Source organism: Clarias gariepinus, chromosome 17 (genome assembly GCF_024256425.1).
Source record: "Clarias gariepinus isolate MV-2021 ecotype Netherlands chromosome 17, CGAR_prim_01v2, whole genome shotgun sequence".
NCBI classification, from domain to species: domain Eukaryota; kingdom Metazoa; phylum Chordata; class Actinopteri; order Siluriformes; family Clariidae; genus Clarias; species Clarias gariepinus.
The window spans coordinates 5,717,971-5,739,358 of NC_071116.1; the positions used below are offsets into that span (position 1 = coordinate 5,717,971).

The 21,388-nt window shown below is 38.3% G+C and overlaps 1 protein-coding gene across 2 annotated transcripts; it reads left to right on the forward strand.

Annotated features, from left to right (window-relative positions):
* The first annotated feature begins 7,301 nt into the window (after positions 1-7,301).
* On the forward strand, positions 7,302-20,214 carry rsf1b.1 (remodeling and spacing factor 1b, tandem duplicate 1). 2 transcript variants are annotated; one of them, XM_053516235.1, is made up of 16 exons: positions 7,302-7,485; positions 9,632-9,723; positions 10,759-10,851; positions 10,960-11,165; positions 11,610-11,755; positions 11,913-14,149; positions 14,715-14,993; positions 15,072-15,176; positions 15,268-15,347; positions 15,463-15,517; positions 15,614-15,726; positions 15,825-15,892; positions 16,010-16,220; positions 16,338-16,573; positions 16,678-16,857; positions 16,950-20,214. In XM_053516235.1, exons 1-16 carry the CDS (start codon positions 7,332-7,334, stop codon positions 17,501-17,503), a joined length of 4,809 nt encoding a protein of 1,602 aa, XP_053372210.1. In that variant the 5' UTR covers positions 7,302-7,331; the 3' UTR covers positions 17,504-20,214. The 2 variants fall into 2 exon arrangements, with proteins under 2 accessions (XP_053372210.1, XP_053372211.1); XM_053516236.1 differs by having other exon boundaries at positions 11,916-14,149.
* Positions 20,215-21,388: the final 1,174 nt, after the last annotated feature.

Sequence of the window (21,388 nt, forward strand, 5' to 3'; positions counted from 1 at the left end):
ACTTGCCTCAATTAAGGTCAGTGTTCACGACTCCACCATAAGAAAGAGACTGGGCAAAAACGGCCTGCATGGCAGATTTCCAAGGCGCAAACCACTTTTAAGCAAAAAGAACATTAAGGCTCGTCTCAATTTTGCTAAAAAACATCTCAATGATTGCCAAGACTTTTGGGAAAATACCTTGTGGACCGACGGGACAAAAGTTGAACTTTTTAAAAGGTGCGTGTCCCGTTACATCTGGCGTAAAAGTAACACAGCATTTCAGAAAAAGAACATCATACCAACAGTAAAATATGGTGGTGGTAGTGTGATGGTCTGGGGTTGTTTTGCTGCTTCAGGACCTGTAAGGCTTGCTGTGATAGATGGAACCATGAATTCTACTGTCTACCAAAAAATCCTGAAGGAGAATGTCCAGCTATCTGTTCGTCAACTCAAGCTGAAGCAATCTTGGGTGCTGCAGCAGGACAATGACCCAAAACACACCAGCAAATCCACCTCTGAATGGCTGAAGAAAAACAAAATGAAGACTTTGGAGTGGCCTAGTCAAAGTCCTGACCTGAATCCTATTGAGATTTTGTGGCATGACCTTAAAAAGACGGTTCATGCTAGAAAACCCTCAAATAAAGCTGAATTACAACAATTCTGCAAAGATGAGTGGGCCAAAATTCCTCCAGAGCGCTGTAAAAGACTCGTTGCAAGTTATCGCAAACGCTTAATTGCAGTTATTGCTGCTAAGGGTGGCCCAACCAGTTATTAGGTTCAGGGGGCAATTACTTTTTCACACAGGGCCATGTAGGTTTGGATTTTTTTTCTCCCTAAATAATAAAAAACATCATTTAAAAATTCCATTTTGTGTTTACTTGTGTTATCTTTGACTAATAGTTAAATGTGTTTGATGATCAGAAACATTTTCTGTGACAAACATGCAAAAGAATAAGAAATCAGGAAGGGGGCAAATAGTTTTTCACACACACACATATATATATATATATATATATATATATATATATATATATATTTTTTTTTTTTTTTTTTTTTTTTTTTTTGCCCTGGATGTTATGCCAAATTATAATAACAGGTTACATTTTATTTTCACACAGTACATTGTTCTCTTCTATTGGTTTGTTAAATGTATATTTCTTTGGTTCAAACGTCAAATGCATGGTGTCCAGCTGAGTGGACATACTTGTAACTTAATGAAAAATAGGTTTATAAAAAATTTTCAATTTCATTTTATTTTTAAGCCTAGAGGGGAAAATAAAAACACTCAAGAAAAAAAAATCTTGACTGAGGTTCTCATAATTCATGCATGAAATGGCTAAAGACAGACTGAATAAAAATATATGCTTTTTTTTATTAGAGTTCAGCATCATACCTACTTACCCACAATATCACACTGAAAAAGTGGTCATTTGATCTCGAAAGGTAATGTGATCTCAAAATCTCTTGGTAGCGGTTTTGGTTTTCTATTGCAAAATACATAAAGAAATACTTTAAGAAATATTTAAGTATGATTGCCTAAATCATATTTAAATATTTAAGAATTATGATTAGCAAATTTTAATTTATATTTTGCTTATTTGTGGAGCTTATTGACAGATTCTGACATTAAACTTGACTTAGACTTAGACACTTTGTGGTATCAATATGTAAACAAGAGTTCAACGTCACTGATGAACTAAGCTGTGACTCAGCGGAAAAGCCCAATGTCAATGTTGAAGCTGTTTTGTAAGATCCCAGGAACAACTTGTAATAGCAATAAGCAGAACATATGTGGCTTGAAGAATTGCAGTTGAAATCCCAAGTGTCAGAGATTTAAGCTGTAGTCTTGAATAAGTTGCTTTATTCATCACTCATGAATTTAGACTGGAAATTTATTTTTTATTTCTTTTAATTCTGCTTTTTCAGCTAACTTCTAAGCTTGGCTAAATCCCAAATAAAATTAAATGGAAATCTAGTGCACAATCCCTTGTTCAACACACCAAGTGATGCCCTTGTTCAGGGCTTAGAGAGGGATTTGGGATTCAGCCTTGTGTTAGAAGCTGGTTAACTTTGTATCTTAAGTTAGTCGTGAACAAAACAACATAGGAGGTCCAGAGGCAAATTGGAATGACCTAGAAGCATTTACTAAGGAGACCATGTGTTGTTTGACATAACGTGATCAGATGGGTTTTTCTGCTGAAACTGATTTCGTGACTAAAACAAGCCGTTCGGTTCAAAACTTAAATACAGTCTTCTGCCCTCCCGACTGAGTGGTAGTAGTAGCCTTAACTACTACCGTAGTGACGGGGAGGAATTGGACGCGACTAAATTAGGGAGAAGATCGGGGAACCCTCCCCCCCTCCCCAAAAAAACTAACTTAAATAATATGTTTATGCTGTTAATAAACCAGAGAGATTATTTGTGTCAGAATCGTGACATGCCTGTTGTGTGAGTGACCGCATCTCTCCTGACATCGGCACACTGGACAGATCTAACAATTTGTTTATCATCAACTTTAAAACCTAACATTTATTTTGTTCAGTACAGGATAATTCTGTTATTATAAAGGGTTTGGTTTCTATGATAATTACATTACCAGTCGGCACTTTAATTAACTGCTCTGATTTCATTTAAACTGTTTACTTCAATTGGGGTCAGTGGTGACTCAGATGGTCTGATCGGAAGGTCAGGAGTTCTAGCCCCAGCACTGCCAAGTTGCCACTGTTGAGTCCTTGAGCAAGGCCCTTAACCCTTTCCTTCCACTTCACAGTTATGTGCCACTTTGTGCTGGTCTATCACATACAATCCCAATAAAAGACATTTACGTTTGTGGTTGTTACATGAAAAAATGTAGAAAAGTTCAAGGGGAATGAATACTTTCGCAAGATACTGTAAGAGTAAAGTTACACAATACAAGAACTTAAAGTTGTGAACATCATGTGTTTAGTGATGGCAAAAGTTAAAGTTACAACTTAAAGTAATTTAGTTAGCTATAAATATGCAATAGACCGTAAGGGTAAGAGAACATAAGAGGGAGAAAAGTGAAAAGAGTGAAAGAACATAAAAAGAAAGAGAAAGAAAAAAAAAGAGAAAGTTACCTAAATAAAGAAAAGGCATTCTTTTTACACAAACACACATTTAATGTTTTTGGAATGCATTTCTTATTTACCTTTTAGGCAAATTTAGGCTAATTAATTTAATTTATCTTCCAAAATAACTAGACCTTGGTGTCCTCATTGCTACAGTTCCTACTCACACCCAGTATTTCATGGATTGCAATTACTAAGAAAATTGTTTGAAAAAGCATTACTTTGTTCAACTTATTATCGCCATTAAAGTACTCCATAAGCTAAGAAGCTTATGTTTGACACGGCCATGTAAAGTACCATGGCTGAATCATTACACATGGATCCATTAGCATGGTACTAAAGCAGGGGAGTACAAGCTGGCTCCTTTATATAACACTTTCCATACATCATAAGACATAAGTCCTATTTCCACTTCACACTTCCCAGAGTTTAGGTCGGGTTTTTGAAACAGTCCCAAATACAGCAACAAAAATCACACTTACAGTATAAGACATGTTACTGGTATTTAAGCATCATCATGATGATGCACTGCCCCCTTTTGGATAGGTGAGGATTTCTTTCTAACCACACATACTGTACACTGTCAGAATGATTGTTTAGTCTTGCATAGCTAAAGTCTAAGTCTAAAGTATCTATCTATCAGAATTGCAGTATATATTAAGCAGCAAGTGAACAGTCAAAGCTAATGTGTTGAAGGCAGTAAAAATTTGCAAGCATAAGAATCTGAGTGACTTTAATGAATATAATTTTTGTTCCCTACCTGGCTGAGTCAGAGGATCTTCAAAATGACACATTTTTGAGGGGTGTTCCTGGTACCCTGTTGTTAGTACTTACAGGTTAGTACCTACCGACAATACATCATACAGAACGTATCATAGCCAAATTATTGGTTTGCATCAAGCAAAGAATACAACTAATAAATTTGAGGTAAGAACTGAAAAACACATTATTAAAAACTTAGTTATGCATAGTGGTGAACCATCATCTTCAAGAAAGAAATGTGGTCCATAAAGAATGACCTTGGAGCATTAAAAAATGTCATATGGCCTGATGAGTCTTGGTTTTTCCATGTTCCAGAGTGATGGTTCCATCATGCCTAGTGCCTACCATACAATTCTGCGGATAATATGATCTGGGGTTGCTTTGTTGATCATGTCTAGGTTTAGCAATGTTATGAGTACCAGAAATTAGGTCAGCTGATGACCCAAATATACTGAATGCCCAGGTTTTTTCATCAATGGATTTTTTTCTTCTTTGATGGCACAGGCATATTCCAAGATGAATGGCAGAATTCATCAGGCTTAAATTGTTCACCACGGAGTCCAGACCATAACCCTATTGAAAATCCTTGGGATGTGTGAAGAATACTTTACACAGCAAGCTGACTATACCTTCATTAGTACAAGATCTTGAAGAAAAATTAATGTGACTCTTGACAGAAATATATGTTGTGACATTGCATAAGCTTATTGAAATGATGCCACACCCATAAGTTGGCCCTACACAATATTAGGGTGTGTCATTTATTTTTATTTTTTGGCCGGGCAGTGTATTTATTGATGGAGACTTTAAAGCACTTACATAAGTCACTCTCGATAAGGACATTTGCCAAATGCTGTAAATATTGTTCATGGGCATCCAAGGCTCATAGATTCATTGATGCATGGGGAGTGAAGACTAGCGCATCTGGTCCACTGGATAGCTATGACTTGCAAAAAATAGCACAAGTACAGGAAGGTGTCTGAAATAATTAAATCATCATACTAGTATCATCAAATCAGTATCATAAATGTTTGCACTTCTTATATATTTCACCATAAATATCTGGAGACATGAGGTTTCCTATCACAGCACAGACCTGTGCAAAAAGCCAGAGACAGCATCTCTACACATGCCCGGGACATCTATACATACTTCTTAGCACACCATGGATCAAGCAAACATTCTTATACATGATGGCATACATAACTGATTATATTTTAGTGTGAAGGCTGTATGTTTAGCATATATTATATTTTTAGGGGAAAAGTCCATAATTGAAAGAAAATATACACCCTAAATGGTTATATGCATATAGTCTTTTATGCATATGTCTTTATGATTATTGTATTGTATATTCTTTAGTGGCATCTCTATTACCTCCTCATTTGTACACAATGCTCAAATCAACAAAAAACTTCCACATTTAGGCTATTACTCCATGTCAGTCAAAATAAATCGAATTCTAATTATTTTTTTGTCACATATGCAGCCATACACGGGCCAGGGGTAGCTCAGTGGTTAAGGCATTGGACTATGGTTCAGAAGTTCCCAGGTTCAAACCCCACAACCACCAAGTTGCCACTGTTGGACCCTTGAGCAAGGCCTTTAACCCTCAACTGCTCAGATGTGTAATGAGATAAAAATGTAAGTCGCTCTGGATAAGAGCGTCTGCCAAATGCCTAAATGTAAATACACAGTATGAAATTCTTATATGACTGTTTGTAACCTAAAAATGGAACGATAAGATAGAATAGAAAGATTTTACTGCAATAAAAGAAAATTGTAAAGTTAAAAAATTTGGGATGAATGTATAATCTACAAATTTACAGATTCCCAAAATTACAATTTAACTAAATTAAAATTTAAATAGCAGACGGCACAGTGATGTAGTGGTTAGCACTGTGGCCTCGCATCTTCAGGATTGAGGGTTTGAGTCTCGCCTCTGGTCTGTGTACAGTATATGGAGTTTTTATGTTCTCCCTGTGCTTAGTGGGTTTCCTCTGTCTGCTCTGGGTTCCTCTTACAGACCAAAGACATGCAGATTGGGATAATTGCCATTTAAAAAATTGTTTCCGTGGTTCACTTGGAAAATTGTTGAGTGAAAAAGAAGCTCATGCTCTAAGGTATATAGAAGCTAAGTAAAATCTGGCTTGTTAGCAATTATTTTAATAATAATGATGATAATAATAATAAAAGAACTCTACTTTTAAATATGACTGTTAACTGAGCAAGCAACAATATCGTTACCCTGGTACGTCAGTGACGTCACAAAGGTGCTAATTTTTCACAAGAATAACAAAAAAACAGCATTCCGCAAAGATTTAGTACCACAACCACTTAATACATCACAAATAGTTAATTCAAATATGTAATGTGTTACAAAGTAGACTTTTTCTTTAAGCCAAAAAAAATTAATTTTAAACACTTATCTCATTTCGCGCGGTTTGACATGTCATAACTCCGCCCCCTATTTTATTTACAATAGATAGAATAATTACATTTTACGTGCCAAAAATGTATAATTAATAAAAGCCAATAGCAATAATGAAATTAATTACCGGAATGCCCAATTAAAATATCATTATTATCATATCAGACACCCACAGTGAATAAGCCAACACGTGGTTATGGTAATGAATTAAAATTAATCTGTTTGCTCTTCATGCATTAATTCATTAATCTGTCTGCGGGAATGAAGCCAGCAAACAGGAACACATTATACGCATTTTTTTTTTTGCGAAATCCTTGTCTAAATTTAATTTTCGTTCTTTCTCAATGAACAGGAAGTCTCTTTTTCGTTATCCGTTATCGGACACATTTCTTATTTATTTACTCGTTTGTTTATACACGAGTCTCACACACGCAAAGACCTCTGGGCCACCTTATTATTTCTTCACACCTCTATTCTGTCAAACCCCGCCCCTTCTAAATATCCGGCTCTCTGATTGATTAATACGGTAGTCCCATAATCATGATTGACATGCCGTTTTTACAATCAGAAAAAACGAGCTATCCTAGAAAAACATACTGTATGTGTAATGATTTTTAGGTTAAAAACAGGGTAAAAACAAACGCAGTGTAAAAAAACAAATAAATGAACAAATGTGTCTTTTTTTTAAACATCAAACAATATTTTTGATGAAGAAATTTGCAATAAATATATGTTCATGTTAGTTGAATAATTTTTCTAATTTATTTTTAATTATAGATAAAACGTATAGACGATAATAATAATAATAATAATAATAATAATGATAAAGTAGTTGCATAACCCTGCAACGTAAGTACTGTGGAATATTGTAATATGTGTCATGTTTATAGGTGCCATAAATAAATAAATAAATAAATAAATAGGAATGAAGGAGGAGATGAAGGCGGGATTTGTCGGTATACGCGTGGGGAAAAAACCCGAGCCCTGAGCGGCTGGCCTCGTCGAGCGCGCTGCATTGTGGGGAGTCATTGGTCCTCCAGCGTACAGTCTCCAACCCATCCATCGTAAAAATGGCTGCCTCGGCGGCAGCAGCGGGTTCTTCCCCCGGGTTGTGCCCAAGCTTCGCCGTGATCTGCTCTTTTTTAGAGCGTTATGGAGCTTTGTTAGATCTTCCGGAGCTGACGTTCCCGCAGCTGGAGCGCTATCTGCAGGAAACGGCTACAGGTTAGCCTCAGTAGTGTGTATGTATATGTGTGTGTGTTGTGGGAGGGAAAGCTCTTTTTACACCTCCATTGCTTGAGTGCAGATTCGTGTTGTGCTCTCGGTGTTATTGTGTGTGTTGAACGCGGATCAGATGCTCGGTGCTTCGCCTCCCGGCGCTCTGATGGCGAGTGAAAGTTCGCTCGCGCGCAGTCTTTTGATCGCAGTTTGTAACTTTGTTGCGGCTTCGCGCGACGGCGCTTTGACGCATCCGAGGCGCTTTTGTGCGGCGGAGGATTGATTCTCTCTGCCTGGCTTTATCTCGCTGCACGCTGCAAATGTGCTTCTCAACCCTGATCACACACACACAGGGACTGTCTTTTAGCTCGTGTGTGGAGCCGTGGGGTGCGAGCGAGAGCGCTGTTTTCAATCTGGGAGAAAAAATAAAGTGGTTTCGGAAACAGAGCCGCGCAGAAAGTGGAGAAACGTGCACAATTTATTTTCAGTTGAATAATAATAATTTGGTAGTGAAGTGGTCCGCCAGCGGCAACGCGCATGCGCAGAGCTTGTAAACTTCCTGCTGGAGGACGGTGCTGCGTTTACGCGCTGTCACAATAACGGGAACGGCTCAATTCCTCTGGCTGTTAAAACCAGCTTAATTCGATTAATAAAAACCCCAGAACTTGTACACAAACGAGGCGGTTCGGTTTTGACTCGGTCGTTAAAGAGCTTTCAGTAGTGCGACACAAAACCCCGAACAAAGCAATGCACTGCTAACTAGCTAGCTCGTGTTATTGTACAGTAAACCGAGTACTAACTGACCGAGCTCATGAGGACATGAGAGAAAGATATAGAAATATATCAGTTATGTGTACATATAAACCAAAAAGAGTGAGAGAAAGAGAAAAAGAAAGAGGGATACATATGTGCCTTGTTTGTAGGCTACATGTGGAAAAAGAGTGTGAGAAAGAGACAGATGCAGAAAAAATGGAATGTATATGTAAAAAATAGTGAGGGAGATATGAAAAGAAAAAAGACAAATGGGAAACGTGTAAGGGGGTATCTTGTGTACCTTATGCAGGAAAAGACAAAATAAAGGAAGATAGGAAAAGGAGTTCATATACACATACACGTACATAGAAGAGTATATTGATATATGAAGTGAATATATGTGTATGAGTGCAAGCAAGAGAGAGGAAAAATGGAGAAAGAGGGATGTGTACATGTCTTACATGTACATCCCTTAAAATATAAAAAAGAGGCAAATAGAAAAAGTGTAAGGGGTATCTTGTGTACCTTATGTGTGAAAAGTGAAGAGTCTCTCTCTGACACTCTTGTACACAGATAGATAGATAGATAGATAGATAGATATGTGTATGTATATCTCTCTATAAGAGAGAGGGAGGAAAGAGAGAGAGAGATATGTGTACATGTCTCATGTAAAACATCTTTAAAAGAGCAATGAAAGAAAAGCGTGAAACAAATATCTGTGTAAAGCACAGGTACAATGACAGACAGGTGAGAAAGCAAGAAAAGGAAATAAAGGAAATAGATTGTCATGTGTGTTCTCATAAAATGAGGGAATGAGAATGAAAAACATAGAAACGGAGACGTACTGTAGATAGATCTGAAAAAAGTAGACATGTGCTTTATACTGTATATACATATAAAAAAAAAGAGGGAGTAAGATAAGAAGAGCGAGGAGGCATAAAAGAGATTAGAGTCTGGGTGTGTATAGCTGCATAAAACCGAAAAAGGAAGTGAGAGAGAGAAAGAAAGAAAAAGTGAGAAGGAAATCGTCTTTCCTAGTTTTATATTAAAGTTCCGTGCATGTATAGAGAGTCTCTAAGGAGGAACGTGCTTTGCTGTGTTTTGTAGAAGTAAAAAGAATGGTGAATTTCTCTGGTTGTATAAAGATTTTACTTTGAATAAAATGTCACAACTCACCAGATATTGATTAATATCTTCGGCTCAGTCATGACGAAGGGATTTTTGGAGCGCAGTATGAAATCCTGATTAAAGCACTCCTGATTAGCTGTCGTGTCATACAGTAAACATTGTGCAAAACTAATGAACTAAACAGCACAACTGGTCCAATATTAACATGGGAAGATTTATTTGTAATGTTTTATATCCTTTTTTAAATTTATTTAAAATTGTCCAATTCCAGTTCCTAAGCTGCTGGTAGACCTTCATGTGAAGCTGCTCCGGAAAATAGGCAAGTCTGTTTCTGCAGACCGATGGGAGAAATATCTGGTCAAGGTAAACCTTGTTTTGACTTCTTTGTTTTTCAGGGAGAAGAATAATTTATTTTCTTATCACGCATAGATATTTGCATTTATCAACTGTTTAATATTGTATAAATTATATAAAACAATCTATAGTTAATATTAAGAAAAAGTATTTTGTGCATTATTTAGTAATTATTATTATATTAAGTAGTAATAAAATATTTCTTAATCTTAATAGTTTTTGCTATTTTACCTAATTTTTTTTCTGTCATGTCTGTTATTTTTTTCATATATTATAATTACAATTATAAAAAGAACGAAAAACTTTTTCTAACGAATTATAAACGAAAAACAGTCACCCAAAAATGTATACACACTTGACTTGTATAAATATTTTAATACTAAAATTATTGCTATACCTCATATATTCATGTATTATATTGATATTATGGCAATGATATGTTAGTATTATATTAATATTATATATAATTTTACTTTTCCTCAAATGTGTATATTTTTTGGCTCACTGTGTATGTATAAATGCATAATGATATATGTATTGATGTAAAAAAAAATATTGTTTGTAAAAAAAAAAAGATTATATATTTATTGGAATTTATTATTATTATTTTTTAAGTCTGTCATAACTTAAAACTAAGGTGTATGTAATTACAAGTACATATGAAAACAAAGGTCTTGGTTGTTCTACATTATGTTTAATACCAATCCCTGGAACTACCCATGCAGCTAAACGGGGGGAAGAAAGATGGAAGTTTAGCTCAGTGGGACTGCAGATGCTCCATCTGAGTCTCAGCTGAACTTTGGAATGCATTTTTGCATAGAACGAGAGTTGTAAAATTTGGCTTCAATTACTTCATGTTTAGTGTGCAGAATAGGAAAATGTATAAAGACCAACGTGTTTGTATGCATCTCAACTTTGATTTAAGACTGATTCGAAAACGGCCAATCAATTTAAAGGCCTTACTTAAGTATGTTTTGTTCATGCTTCCACATAATGAACTCTAACCGTACTGTTTCAACTAAAATGATTTTGTACCATTAACAGGTCTGCCAGGAGTTCAACACCACCTGGGCATGGGAACTGGAAAAGAAGGGATATCGTGAGATGACTGTGGAGTGTAAAACTGGAATACTTAAGGTGTGAGAAACATTTATTCATTCGTTAATGCATTGGTCAGCACTGCCTTATTGATTAGCATCAGTGATTGTGTTAAACCTCTGTGGCTATTTTATTTTTTTTACTCAGTACTTGTGTGAATGCCAATTCGATGACAATGTCAAGTTCAAGATTGCCATCAATGAAGAAGACCCTGATAAAATGCGCCTCCAGCCCATCGGCAGAGACAAAGATGGTCTCATGTATTGGTTCCAGCTTGACCAGGATCACAATGTGAGGGTGTATGTGGAGGAGCAGGACGATTTAGATGGCTCGTCCTGGAAATGTATTGTTAGGTATGTATGTGCGACAGTGTGCTAAGAAAATAAGAGGTTGAATGAATCTGAGTATTAACAGTTGAATTATGTTCAGTTGAGTGGTGTAACTGGGATCAAGATTTTGGTGAAGTCCACAGTCTGTTTTAGTTAATTTAAATTACACAACTCAAATCTGTATTGTATTTGCACAATTAATCAATATCGGCTTGATGGCAGATAAGTTTATAGGCAGACCTTATTTGTTGTTTGGGTCGTAGAATGCATTTTTTTCCTCCCAGTTTTTATCAACACATTGATGTCTCCATGCTGCATGAGTTAAAAAAAGGAAAAAAACTATGAGCAAGGGCTGGACCTTGGAGCCAGATACAATGAAAATACTGTACTATTTGCAGAAGGGTGGAAATATTTTGTGCCAAGGAAATGGTAGTAAAATTGTAAAATTGTTTTGTTTTTGTTATACAGAAACAGAAATGATCTGGCACAGATCCTTGAACTCCTAAAGACCCAGATTGATCCCTCCTTACTGGTCAAAAAGGATCAGGAGGAAGGTTCATCTAGTAACAGCCCGAACCCAGACACTGCAGAAAACAAGGAGAAAAAGGACGATGGTATGTTTAATCAAATGTTTGAGTTAGTACTCCAAAAAATATTCTGTATTGTACTGTATCGACTTTGAATTTAGATGCTTGGCTCATGGCAGGAAAGACATAAAAAAGTTTTGCTGATGTGCATTTCTTTTTTGTGTGTTTTTTTTTTTTTTTTAAGCAGAACCTAAGAAAGACAAGGACCTGGATGAAGAGAAGTCCCCAAAAACTGAAAATGATGACATGGAAATTGACAGTGTAAAGCACGAAAATGCCGAAGGAAAAGACGCACTAACGGAAAAGGACACTAAAGAAGATGTCAAATCTGACAAACCAGTTGTAGTCGAGGGAACCATTACCAAAGCGGTGAAAGAGGAGGTCATGGAAGATGAATCAATCAACAATATCTCAGAAAAGAATGGTGGAGCATTGCCTTCAGAACACACAGAGGAGGTGAAAATACAAAAAAAAGATATGAAAAATGACCAACAAGCTAAGATCCCTCTGAAAAAGCGTGAAATGAAAGATTTTGATGCCACCAATTGCGCAAGCGGAGGCAGCAGTATCATCGTCCGTAACCCAGCTGTAAAAGAAGTGCAGAGCACGGGTGGAGAAAACGGATTGAGCACTGAGAATCTAAACGGGAATGCCTCGCCTGTTGTAGCAATGGAGGGTGACGGTCGGGAGAGTGACACCTTGCAGATAAAGCAAAAAGATCTGCAAGCTGTTTCTAAAGATCAGCAAGCAGATGCTGAAGTCAAGGAAACAGAAAAGCAGCGTTCTGACACAAAACAAGAAGAAGGACATGAAGAAAAGCAGAAAAAAGAAGCAGCAATAATGTGTAAAAGGCAGACTAGCACGGAGGAATCCATGGAAGTGGAGAAAACTGCTGTGTCGAAGGAAGAAGAGGCAGCTCAAACAACTGAAACGTCACAAGAATCTGTAGGGATTCATTCGCATGCGGGAATTGATAAGGATTCTGATGAGGCAGCCAAGATGGAAGTTGCAGAGGAATGTTTAAAATCTCTTGATGAGGAAGCATCTGAGAAGTCAAGTGTGACAAAAGCCACTGACCAAGCTGAAAATGAGAAGAAGCCAGAAACGTTAAAAGAAAGTCCCTGTCCAAATGAGAGCGAAATGGATCACAAGGGAGAGGACGCAAAGGATGCCGCAAAGGATGCCGCACCACAGATGGAGACTCCCATGGAGACTGAGACATCTGCATCAAAAGACTCCACAAAACAGCAAAGCACTGCAGACAGACCTTGTACACCTGAAGAAACCAAAAATTCTCTTAATGAAACATCTTCTACAACTCTAGAGGACTGTGCCTTACTGGAAGGTGATAAAAAGCCTGGATCGGGTTCCCCAAAGCAGACAGAGAACCAGGAGCTACCTAGACAGCATGAAACCCCAGTTAAGGAAAGCAATGAATCCGCCCCTTTAAATAGCGTAAGGAAACTGAGTGAAGATTTAGATGTTACCAAGGAGAAGGAAAAGCCATCTTCGCCAAAAGAAAAGACTGAAGACTGTGTAAAATCAACTGTGTGTGAAGAGAAAAATACAGAGTCCACAGCCAAAGAATCTCAGGACAGGATTTTGGATACTACCACCGTGCCAGCTTCAGAAGGAGACGATTCTGTAACCAACCAAAAAGAATCAGAGGATCAGAAGAAACAGGATGCTCTTGAAAAGACCAAGAACCTTCCATGTCATGCAGTATCCAAAAAAGAGGAAGTAGTGAATGAGGATGGGAAAACGGACGTTACTTTAGCAGACACCAAGGATGACAAAGATAATGAGGAGACAAAACAGAACGTGTCAGTTGACAAAGATCCTCCTGATGCGGTGTCCAAGGATTGTGATGCCGAACTTCAAAAGGAGAAAGGTGTGCTTCCTGTTCAGGAGAGCAGCAAGGCTTCTATAGAAGACTCCAACGAGGACCAGAAAGAAAACAGTGAACAAAAGAGTACTTTGGAGAAGGAGGTAAGCCTCAGCAGCGAATCGACAGACTCCCAGAATCAAGCAATTGAAAAGGAGAAGACGAGTAAAGGAGAAGCAGACGAGAGCAAAGCAGCTTCTGAGGTACCGCAAGAAGCAATCCGTCTGAAAATCAAGGTCCCGGCTCACAGACGCAGAACAGAGCTGCAACGGGAAGAAGGAAAAGGTGACTCAGAGTCTGAAGCAAGCGAAGGGAGATGTTTAAGACGCTCGCCGAGGATTTGCAGACCAACAGCCAAGCTAGCAGAAATCCAAGACCGGAAGGTGGAAAAGAAACCGGTCGCTCCTTCAGTCGAGAAGGAAAAGGAGAAGGAGAAGGAGAAAGAGGACAACGAAGAAAAGGAGGGAGAAGAAAACGTAGTGCAAAAAAAGACGAGAGAGAAAAAGGTTGATCAAGACGGCCAAGCTAAACCAAAGGTTTGTCTAAAGATGTTTGATCATAAGTGTGTAATCAGAGATCAGTGCTGACTTCCCCCTCATTAATGCAGATTAAATTTCATTACCACTGTTTCTAATTATTTAATCACTTATTAGTTTATTAGTATTGTTTTTCTGATCAGATTCTTTACTTTTTTAATTTTTAACAAGCCATTAATACCATGCTACCCTGATACTGTCATGTTTTTAGATGGGGTTATCATGCTGTAAAAAAATCATAACATGTTTTTTAAAGGTTTACTATGGTGCTTCACAATTTATTTTTTAAAAATAATATGCACAGTTAGGAATTTGTCGAGTTTGTCAAAGATTAAACTACTGGTTTATTTTTTTCATTTATTTTTTTATATTATTGATGGATATTGACAAACGTCCTCTTAATTAGATCACGTGTCCAGTTATTTGGTATTTGGCTCACATAAATATGTTTGAACACAAAATGGTGCGTCATAGTTAAATATCACAGTTTAAATCGCAATGAGTCACAATAATCATTGTCATGATAAAATTTTGCAGCCTAATGTATTGTGTAACTTCCGAACAGGGGAGACGCCAAAGGCGGGTCCGATGGTCCAGAGTTCGGTCACGACGCAAAAAGAAAGGCTCGGAAGAAGACGAGGACGATGAGGAGGAGAGTTCGAGTGAGGCTGAGGAAACCGAGGAAGATGACAGCGATGAGGATTACCAGGTGGAGAAAAAAAAGAGAAGGAGGAACCGCAACAAGGAGAGGAACAGCTCTGATACTTCTACCTCGTCTTCAGATGACCTTCCACCAAACGATGACCCCTGCAAACACTGTGGCCTGCCTAACCACCCTGAGCTGGTGGGTTAAACGCCATTTGTCCTAATATATGATCGATCTGGTAGTGCTAAAATACTTAACACCTACTAATCCTTTCAGATTCTGCTGTGTGACTCGTGTGACAGCGGGTATCACACGGCGTGTCTCCGGCCTCCTCTCATGATCATCCCTGATGGCGAATGGTTCTGTCCACCGTGCCAGCATGTACGTTAAGGCTTCATTCCATCTATCTGTGTATCCGACACATGACCACCCTTTCAAAACTTTAACCTGTGATTTCTTTTCTTTTCTCCAGAAACTGCTTTGTGACAAGCTGGAAGAACAGCTACAGAATCTAGATGTGGCACTTAAAAAGAAAGAGCGTGCGGAGCGAAGGTAAAACCATGCATAGAGAAAAAAACTCAATTCACATGCTCACTTTATTACATTTTTCGTTGTTTTTCTTCTAAAAAGACGGACGTGAATGTACAGTAATTTGTCTGCCCTTCAGGAAAGAGCGTCTGGTCTATGTTGGAATCAGCGTCGAGAACATAATCACGCCGACTGTAAGCATAATTTTATAAAAATATTTTTTTTGTGCATGGGCTTACGTGCAGGCTTGTGGCAATTTGGGGTTTTTCATTTGTTGTTAAAATAAACAGGTTGAAACACAGGAAGAGAAACCAGAAGAGGTGGTAAAAGAGAAGAAGGAGGTCAAGAAGAACAAGTCCTGCGGCAGAAGATCAACCAGGGCTAAAAAATATATAAGCTACAGGTATAATTTGTCTAATTAATGCTGGGTAAATAATTGAACATCATTTAAACTTTATTCAAGCTTTTTTGTTTTTCTCTTTAAATCATGATTTGTGTTAGGTTTGACGAGTTCGATGAAGCTATCGAGGAGGCGATTGAAGAGGATATCAAAGAGGCTGAAGGAGGAGGTATAAGTCCGTCGTATCTCTTCGATACGATATGATTTAATGGATTATTATTTCAAGGTTTCAAGTCAGCGGAAATACATGACTGTTTATGTGAAGAGCTGTTCTGTTTGCGCGCAGGAGCAGGCCGTGGTAAGGACATGGCGAATATCACAGGCCACCGAGGAAAGGACATTTCCACCATTTTGCAAGAAGAAGGGAAGGAAAATGGAAAGCCCAAGCGCGCAAGTGCTGGACAGCGCAGGAAAAAACGGCGGCGTCTGAACGACCTGGACAGCGACAGCACCGTGGATGAAGAGGAGAGCGAGGAAGAGTTCCGCCTTAGCGACAGGTACAACAGAAATCCGTTCGAAGCTTTCCTTCCAGATTCAAATCGCTGTTGTAAAACCTCATGAAGAATTTTTACTCAAGAGTCCCTGCTTGCTTTTTTCTAAATCAAACTCCGCAGCAGTGAGGAGGAAGAGTTTGTGGCGTCGGATAACGATGTGGACAGTGAGGGAGAACCGCAGTCATTCGACGACAGCGACTTTGGCAGTGACGGCCAAGGACCGATGACGGGCTTTTCGTCCAGACGGAAGTCGAGTACGCGGTGGAGCATGCGACCTCGCAGGCGACGCAGACCCAAAGGATACTCGGATGATGAGGAGCTTGAGGAGACTGATGAAGAGGAGGAAGAACAAATTGGTTAGAATAATTTTTATAACGCTATGTTTTAAAAATGGATTAATAGTCAGACTAGTCTGCTCGAATTTGATTTTAATGTGTTTTTCTCTGATGTGTCTGTGCAGTGACTGAGGGTTCCAGTGAGTTTAGTGACAGTGACCTGGACATGCGCAGGCGCCGTTCCCACCGGAGCCAGAAAAAGCAGGTAAACTACTGCGAGGCGTCTGAATCAGATGGCTCCCAGGGAAGCACCAACAGGGACAAGGCCAAGAAGCGCAGACGCTTATCAAGCTCCGAGAGTGATGGTGAGTCTCATGCTTTGTGTCTTTTGAATTTTCTAATGGTTACTGTCAGAATACTAAAGCTTTTTTTTTGTGTGTGTATCAATCTTGTGCAGCAAGCTTCCGCTCTATGGACTCGGACGAAGAAGACGGAAAGGGTAAAAAGCTGACAGTCCTGTCAGAAATGGAGTCTCGCATACGGCGCAGACGTCTTTCGCTGAAGCGCAGGAGGGAGTCTGAGGACGATGACAACAGCAGCGATTCTGATGATTCGGAGGAAGAGGAACGGCCTGTCCGTAAGCGGGTGAACCGGATCGATTCGGATGACAGCGATGAAGAGGAAAAGGAGAAGAAGAGCACAGAGAAGGAGGCAGAGGACACCGTAGCGAAAGGCATCGGCCATCTAGACTATAACATGGAACTTCCTCCTACTAATGGACAGAGCCCCATGAAAACTCTGGAGGGTTTGATCTCACGGCCTGCCACTGGCATGGCTAACCCCGCTCTCGTGAGTCAAACAGGGCTAAAAAACAGCAGCGCGCCACAGCCCGTGTCGATCGGCGCAAATGGCATAGCTCCCCAGGAGATGGCGCCGCAGGATGAGGATGAGGATGACCTTTTGGGGGTCACAGACCTTGTAGACTATGTTTGCAACAGTGAACAGTTGTAAGACACAAGATTTTACTATTGAACCCACCCCCCACCACTCAAGTAATTTTGTTTGTCCATTTGAGGCCACATTTCTCACTTATATCCTTTAATGTTTTTGCATTTGTATCATTGCCATGCTCCACACAGGGGTCCTTGGCTCAGTGTTCTGCAAAAAACAGCGATGATCCTGGGGATGTAGTGAGCAGGGTACCGGAGTCCTGAGACTCCATTTTGCTCGCTCCTTCACTCCGTCTAAGCTACTGCGCGACAGGTCATCCTATCGGCCTTCTTGTTATTCGCAAGTCGATAGAAGCACCTAAATGCAGGTTGTAAATAAATTCACCAGACGCAGTTGTCGTCAGTGGGGCCCATCGTTAAAAGATTCCCTAAGACGGTTTTATTTTTTTAACTTTTGCGAGTAATGTACCAAGCCTTCGGGAAAAGAGAACCTTTCAATCCGATATTTTACACTAACCTAGCCATTCCTTTTCAGAAAATCAGTACCATCGATGTATTCTTTCATTTCTTTGTCGTCAAAAAGTACCCACGTGTTTATTTTTATTTTTTTTCCAGCATTATGGATATTTTTGAGGGGGCGGGAGGGGGAGCGTTTTGGGAAATCGGAGACATAAAGGCATAACAAAGCCAAGGTCTAGACATGGTTACCAGCTTTTCATAAAACCATATCTCTGACTGTTAAGAAATCTTTGTATTTTTATGCCCTTTTTTTATATATATATAGAACATATTGGTTGTTTAAGGAACCCGATTAAAGCCTAAGTTTAGTTATGTTATACTATTTATTCTTTAAAATTGTTATTTAACTAATTGCAGTTCAATCATCTATGGATTCATGAGGGCAACAAGTCTGAATTCTTGGAAATTCACAATATGAAAAGCAGTTCCGAGGAAGGATTTGGATGTGGGACATATTTTGTTTAAAGAAAAATACTCCATTATTTGGTCTTGTAGTATATTATTTTTTTATCATTATGTGGTTTCGTTCCCCGTATTTTTTATAGAAATGAAATGATCAAACACTAAGGCAGCTCGTCTGTGCATCGAATGCCAAATTAAAAGTGTCACTTGTGATCCGTATCACTATGTACACGTATAAAACTTGGACTGTTTAGAACAAACCCTTTCGTTTTCTTTTTGTTTTAATGGCATTTTCTTAAGAACGGTCCAGATTCATCCCTCTAAAGAAAGTGTCATGTCGTTTATGTATTATCTGTGGATTCCATACAAGTTATATTCATCTCCATTTTAATACAAGTATTTAATAAAAAAGGGTCTTTTCACTGGTGTTTTGTTTCTAAATGTCAGAAGTTTCATCACATCTCCTCTCAACGCCTGTTCTGTTCCAGTTTTGCTCGTATCCTAAACTATGTATTAACATGTTTTTTTCTATATATATATATAAAACTATATACAGACTATTACTGTTTTTTTTTTTTTTCTTCAATACCTGAGCAATATATTTTTCTTCTTAACAAAATGTATGGAGATTTTCACTGTCCACAAAGCTACTGTTATGATCGTTTGCCTACGTTTGCGGGCTGGGAAAGTCCCTCGCTGCAGTGGCGTTAAAATGAGTCTAACACTATGTCGACTACCTTGCAATCGAAGCCTTCCTGATTTTCTAGCACAGAGTAGATTGTTGAAAAAAAAAAATACATGGATAAAAATGGATTCCAACGTTGGCAGGAACAGACTTGTACGTATATTGTTGGAGCCGGTGGAAATAAGTAAAGGACATATGAAATGCAAAATATTACCCTTGCGTGTACTATATCTGTAGTTTTTGCTGTAACATAGTTAGAAGCATTTTTAAAATCATCTGAATGATATATATTAAGCAGTCCTTTGTGATTGCACCTGTTTATAGTTTCTGTTTTTGTAGTCAGTTGTGTAACTTTTGTACAATTTTGAAGTGTCTCAAGTGAATTACCGCATGTTCGTTCTGTCTGATGTTTTATTTTATTATTATTTTTTATTTTTTTTTGCTTAGGATGTGTTCCTCAAAGCTGGATTCCTGGGTTGAACTCATTGTTGTCTGTCATAACCCGAAATCTCACATTCGTCACCCCTTTTCTGCATTCTTCATTACTGGTACAGTTTAGTTCACTGCTTGCTGGAACTTTGTACATATGTAATCTGTTCTTCATGGGAATCCTGCAAGTATGTGACCTGTTAACAGCTGGGCTCACACAGAAAGGGTGGTTATGCGATGAAGAGATTTTGTAAAATGTCTTGTAAAATAACGTGTAAGCTTGGCATGCTTATCTCCTAATCGCATTTTGTCTTTCGTCTCCATTTTCTTTGTGCACTGCATGAGACGCGTAGGCCCTCGATTAGTTTGGTTTGACATGCAGTGCTTGAGTAAGGTAAGAGCCCAGGTCCCGCTGTGCTCCCTCAGAAGTATTTGGATATTGAAGAAGTCATTTGCATTTTATATATCTGAAGTAAAGACATATTTGTCCCCACTTTTGTTTTTTAAAAGCGTAAATGAAAGATTTAACCATAGAAGAAAATTTGTGCCAATAAACTGTCTTTAATTTGGTTGTAGTTTGTGGCCTGGACAGATGTGCACATGGATTATGGTCCAGGTCTTAGCTTTTAAATACGTCCTCTGTCTCTGTTCAACTTTTTTTGTTAACTGTATTGTAATTGCTTTCATATAAATACGATCTTGTACATTTGTCATAATAAAAGGGTACTGCACCTTCACTCTTGTGAGTGTTTTCAGAGTTTCTCATAAGGGAAACGGGGCCTTGGTTCAACGAATATTTAGTTCCTGCTGAATAAAGATTGGGATTGAAAGGAGGTTTTGCATTTGATTAGTCCTTTCACAGCTTTGTTGGTCATGTGATTAGGGCATGGACTGCTGCATGGTAATTGAAATTTGGGAGAAAACCCCACACCGCCTAAAACTGATTATATATCTCACGAGCAGATCAGATTATTTTGCCATTTGTCTTTGCAATACTGGATTTAAAAAAGTTTTTCAGCAGACTGTAATCCATACAGAAAGGCAAATTGGTGGTCACAGGTTTATAATAATCTGCTTATTATTGACCGTGTTTATGCTTTCAGGACAGAGGACTTTCTCCTATGTATGTTTTAACTGCATTTTTTTGCAGAAAATGTTAATTTTTATACAGGGTCACAGAAAGCCTGCACCCTGCAAGTCTGGACTGGGGGAGGAAACCGGGAGTACCCAGAGGAAACCAACCCAGCACAGGGAGAACATGCAAACTCCGCCTACTCCACTGTGCTACATGATAACAGGAACTGATTTGTGTAACTTGACTACTATGAACCTATTAAACAAAGACTGGTGTCTTTCTTTAATACATCAAAAATTGTAATCATTAGCAAATTGTTGTGAAATATGAGGATTAATATAGTTTGGGATGTGCTAATCAATTTAGGGTCAAATCAATTTACCATATGATTAATTAATTTTCTATAACAGCAAAACTTGTTATAGAAATATAATCACTTATAATCAGTCCTTATTATAATCTATATAGAATTCTTCACATTTAATTAGCTAATGATGGCATGCATGCTTGATTCAGTTTGACTTCAGTGATAAGTGGGTGGAGTAAAACCCACCTGTTGGAGGAAACCCACCAAGTATATATATTAGAGTGCATGACTTGCACTATTTAAATAAAACCGGAAGTACTGCCAAAATATTAATTAAAAAATACATAATCACGTGATTGTCATTTTTTAAAATGCTGTCCTATGTGAACTCCACTTTGATTAATCGCCCAGAAAACGACTTTTCTTTGTAGAACCTGGGTCTCTTTTTCCCTCAACTACGTATCAAATATGTTTTTTTCCCCATCGATATTAATAACGAGCCCCAGTCACGTGACTAAATTCATCCAAC

Coding starts and splice junctions, on each gene's coding strand:
- rsf1b.1 (XM_053516235.1), top strand. CDS start 7,332: ATGGCTGCCTCGGCGGCAGCAGCGGGTTCTTCCCCCGGGTTGTGCCCA. Junction 10,852..10,959: donor GTAAAACTGGAATACTTAAG/GTGTGAGAAACA, acceptor TTTTTTACTCAG/TACTTGTGTGAATGCCAATT. Junction 16,858..16,949: donor ATCAAGCTCCGAGAGTGATG/GTGAGTCTCATG, acceptor AATCTTGTGCAG/CAAGCTTCCGCTCTATGGAC.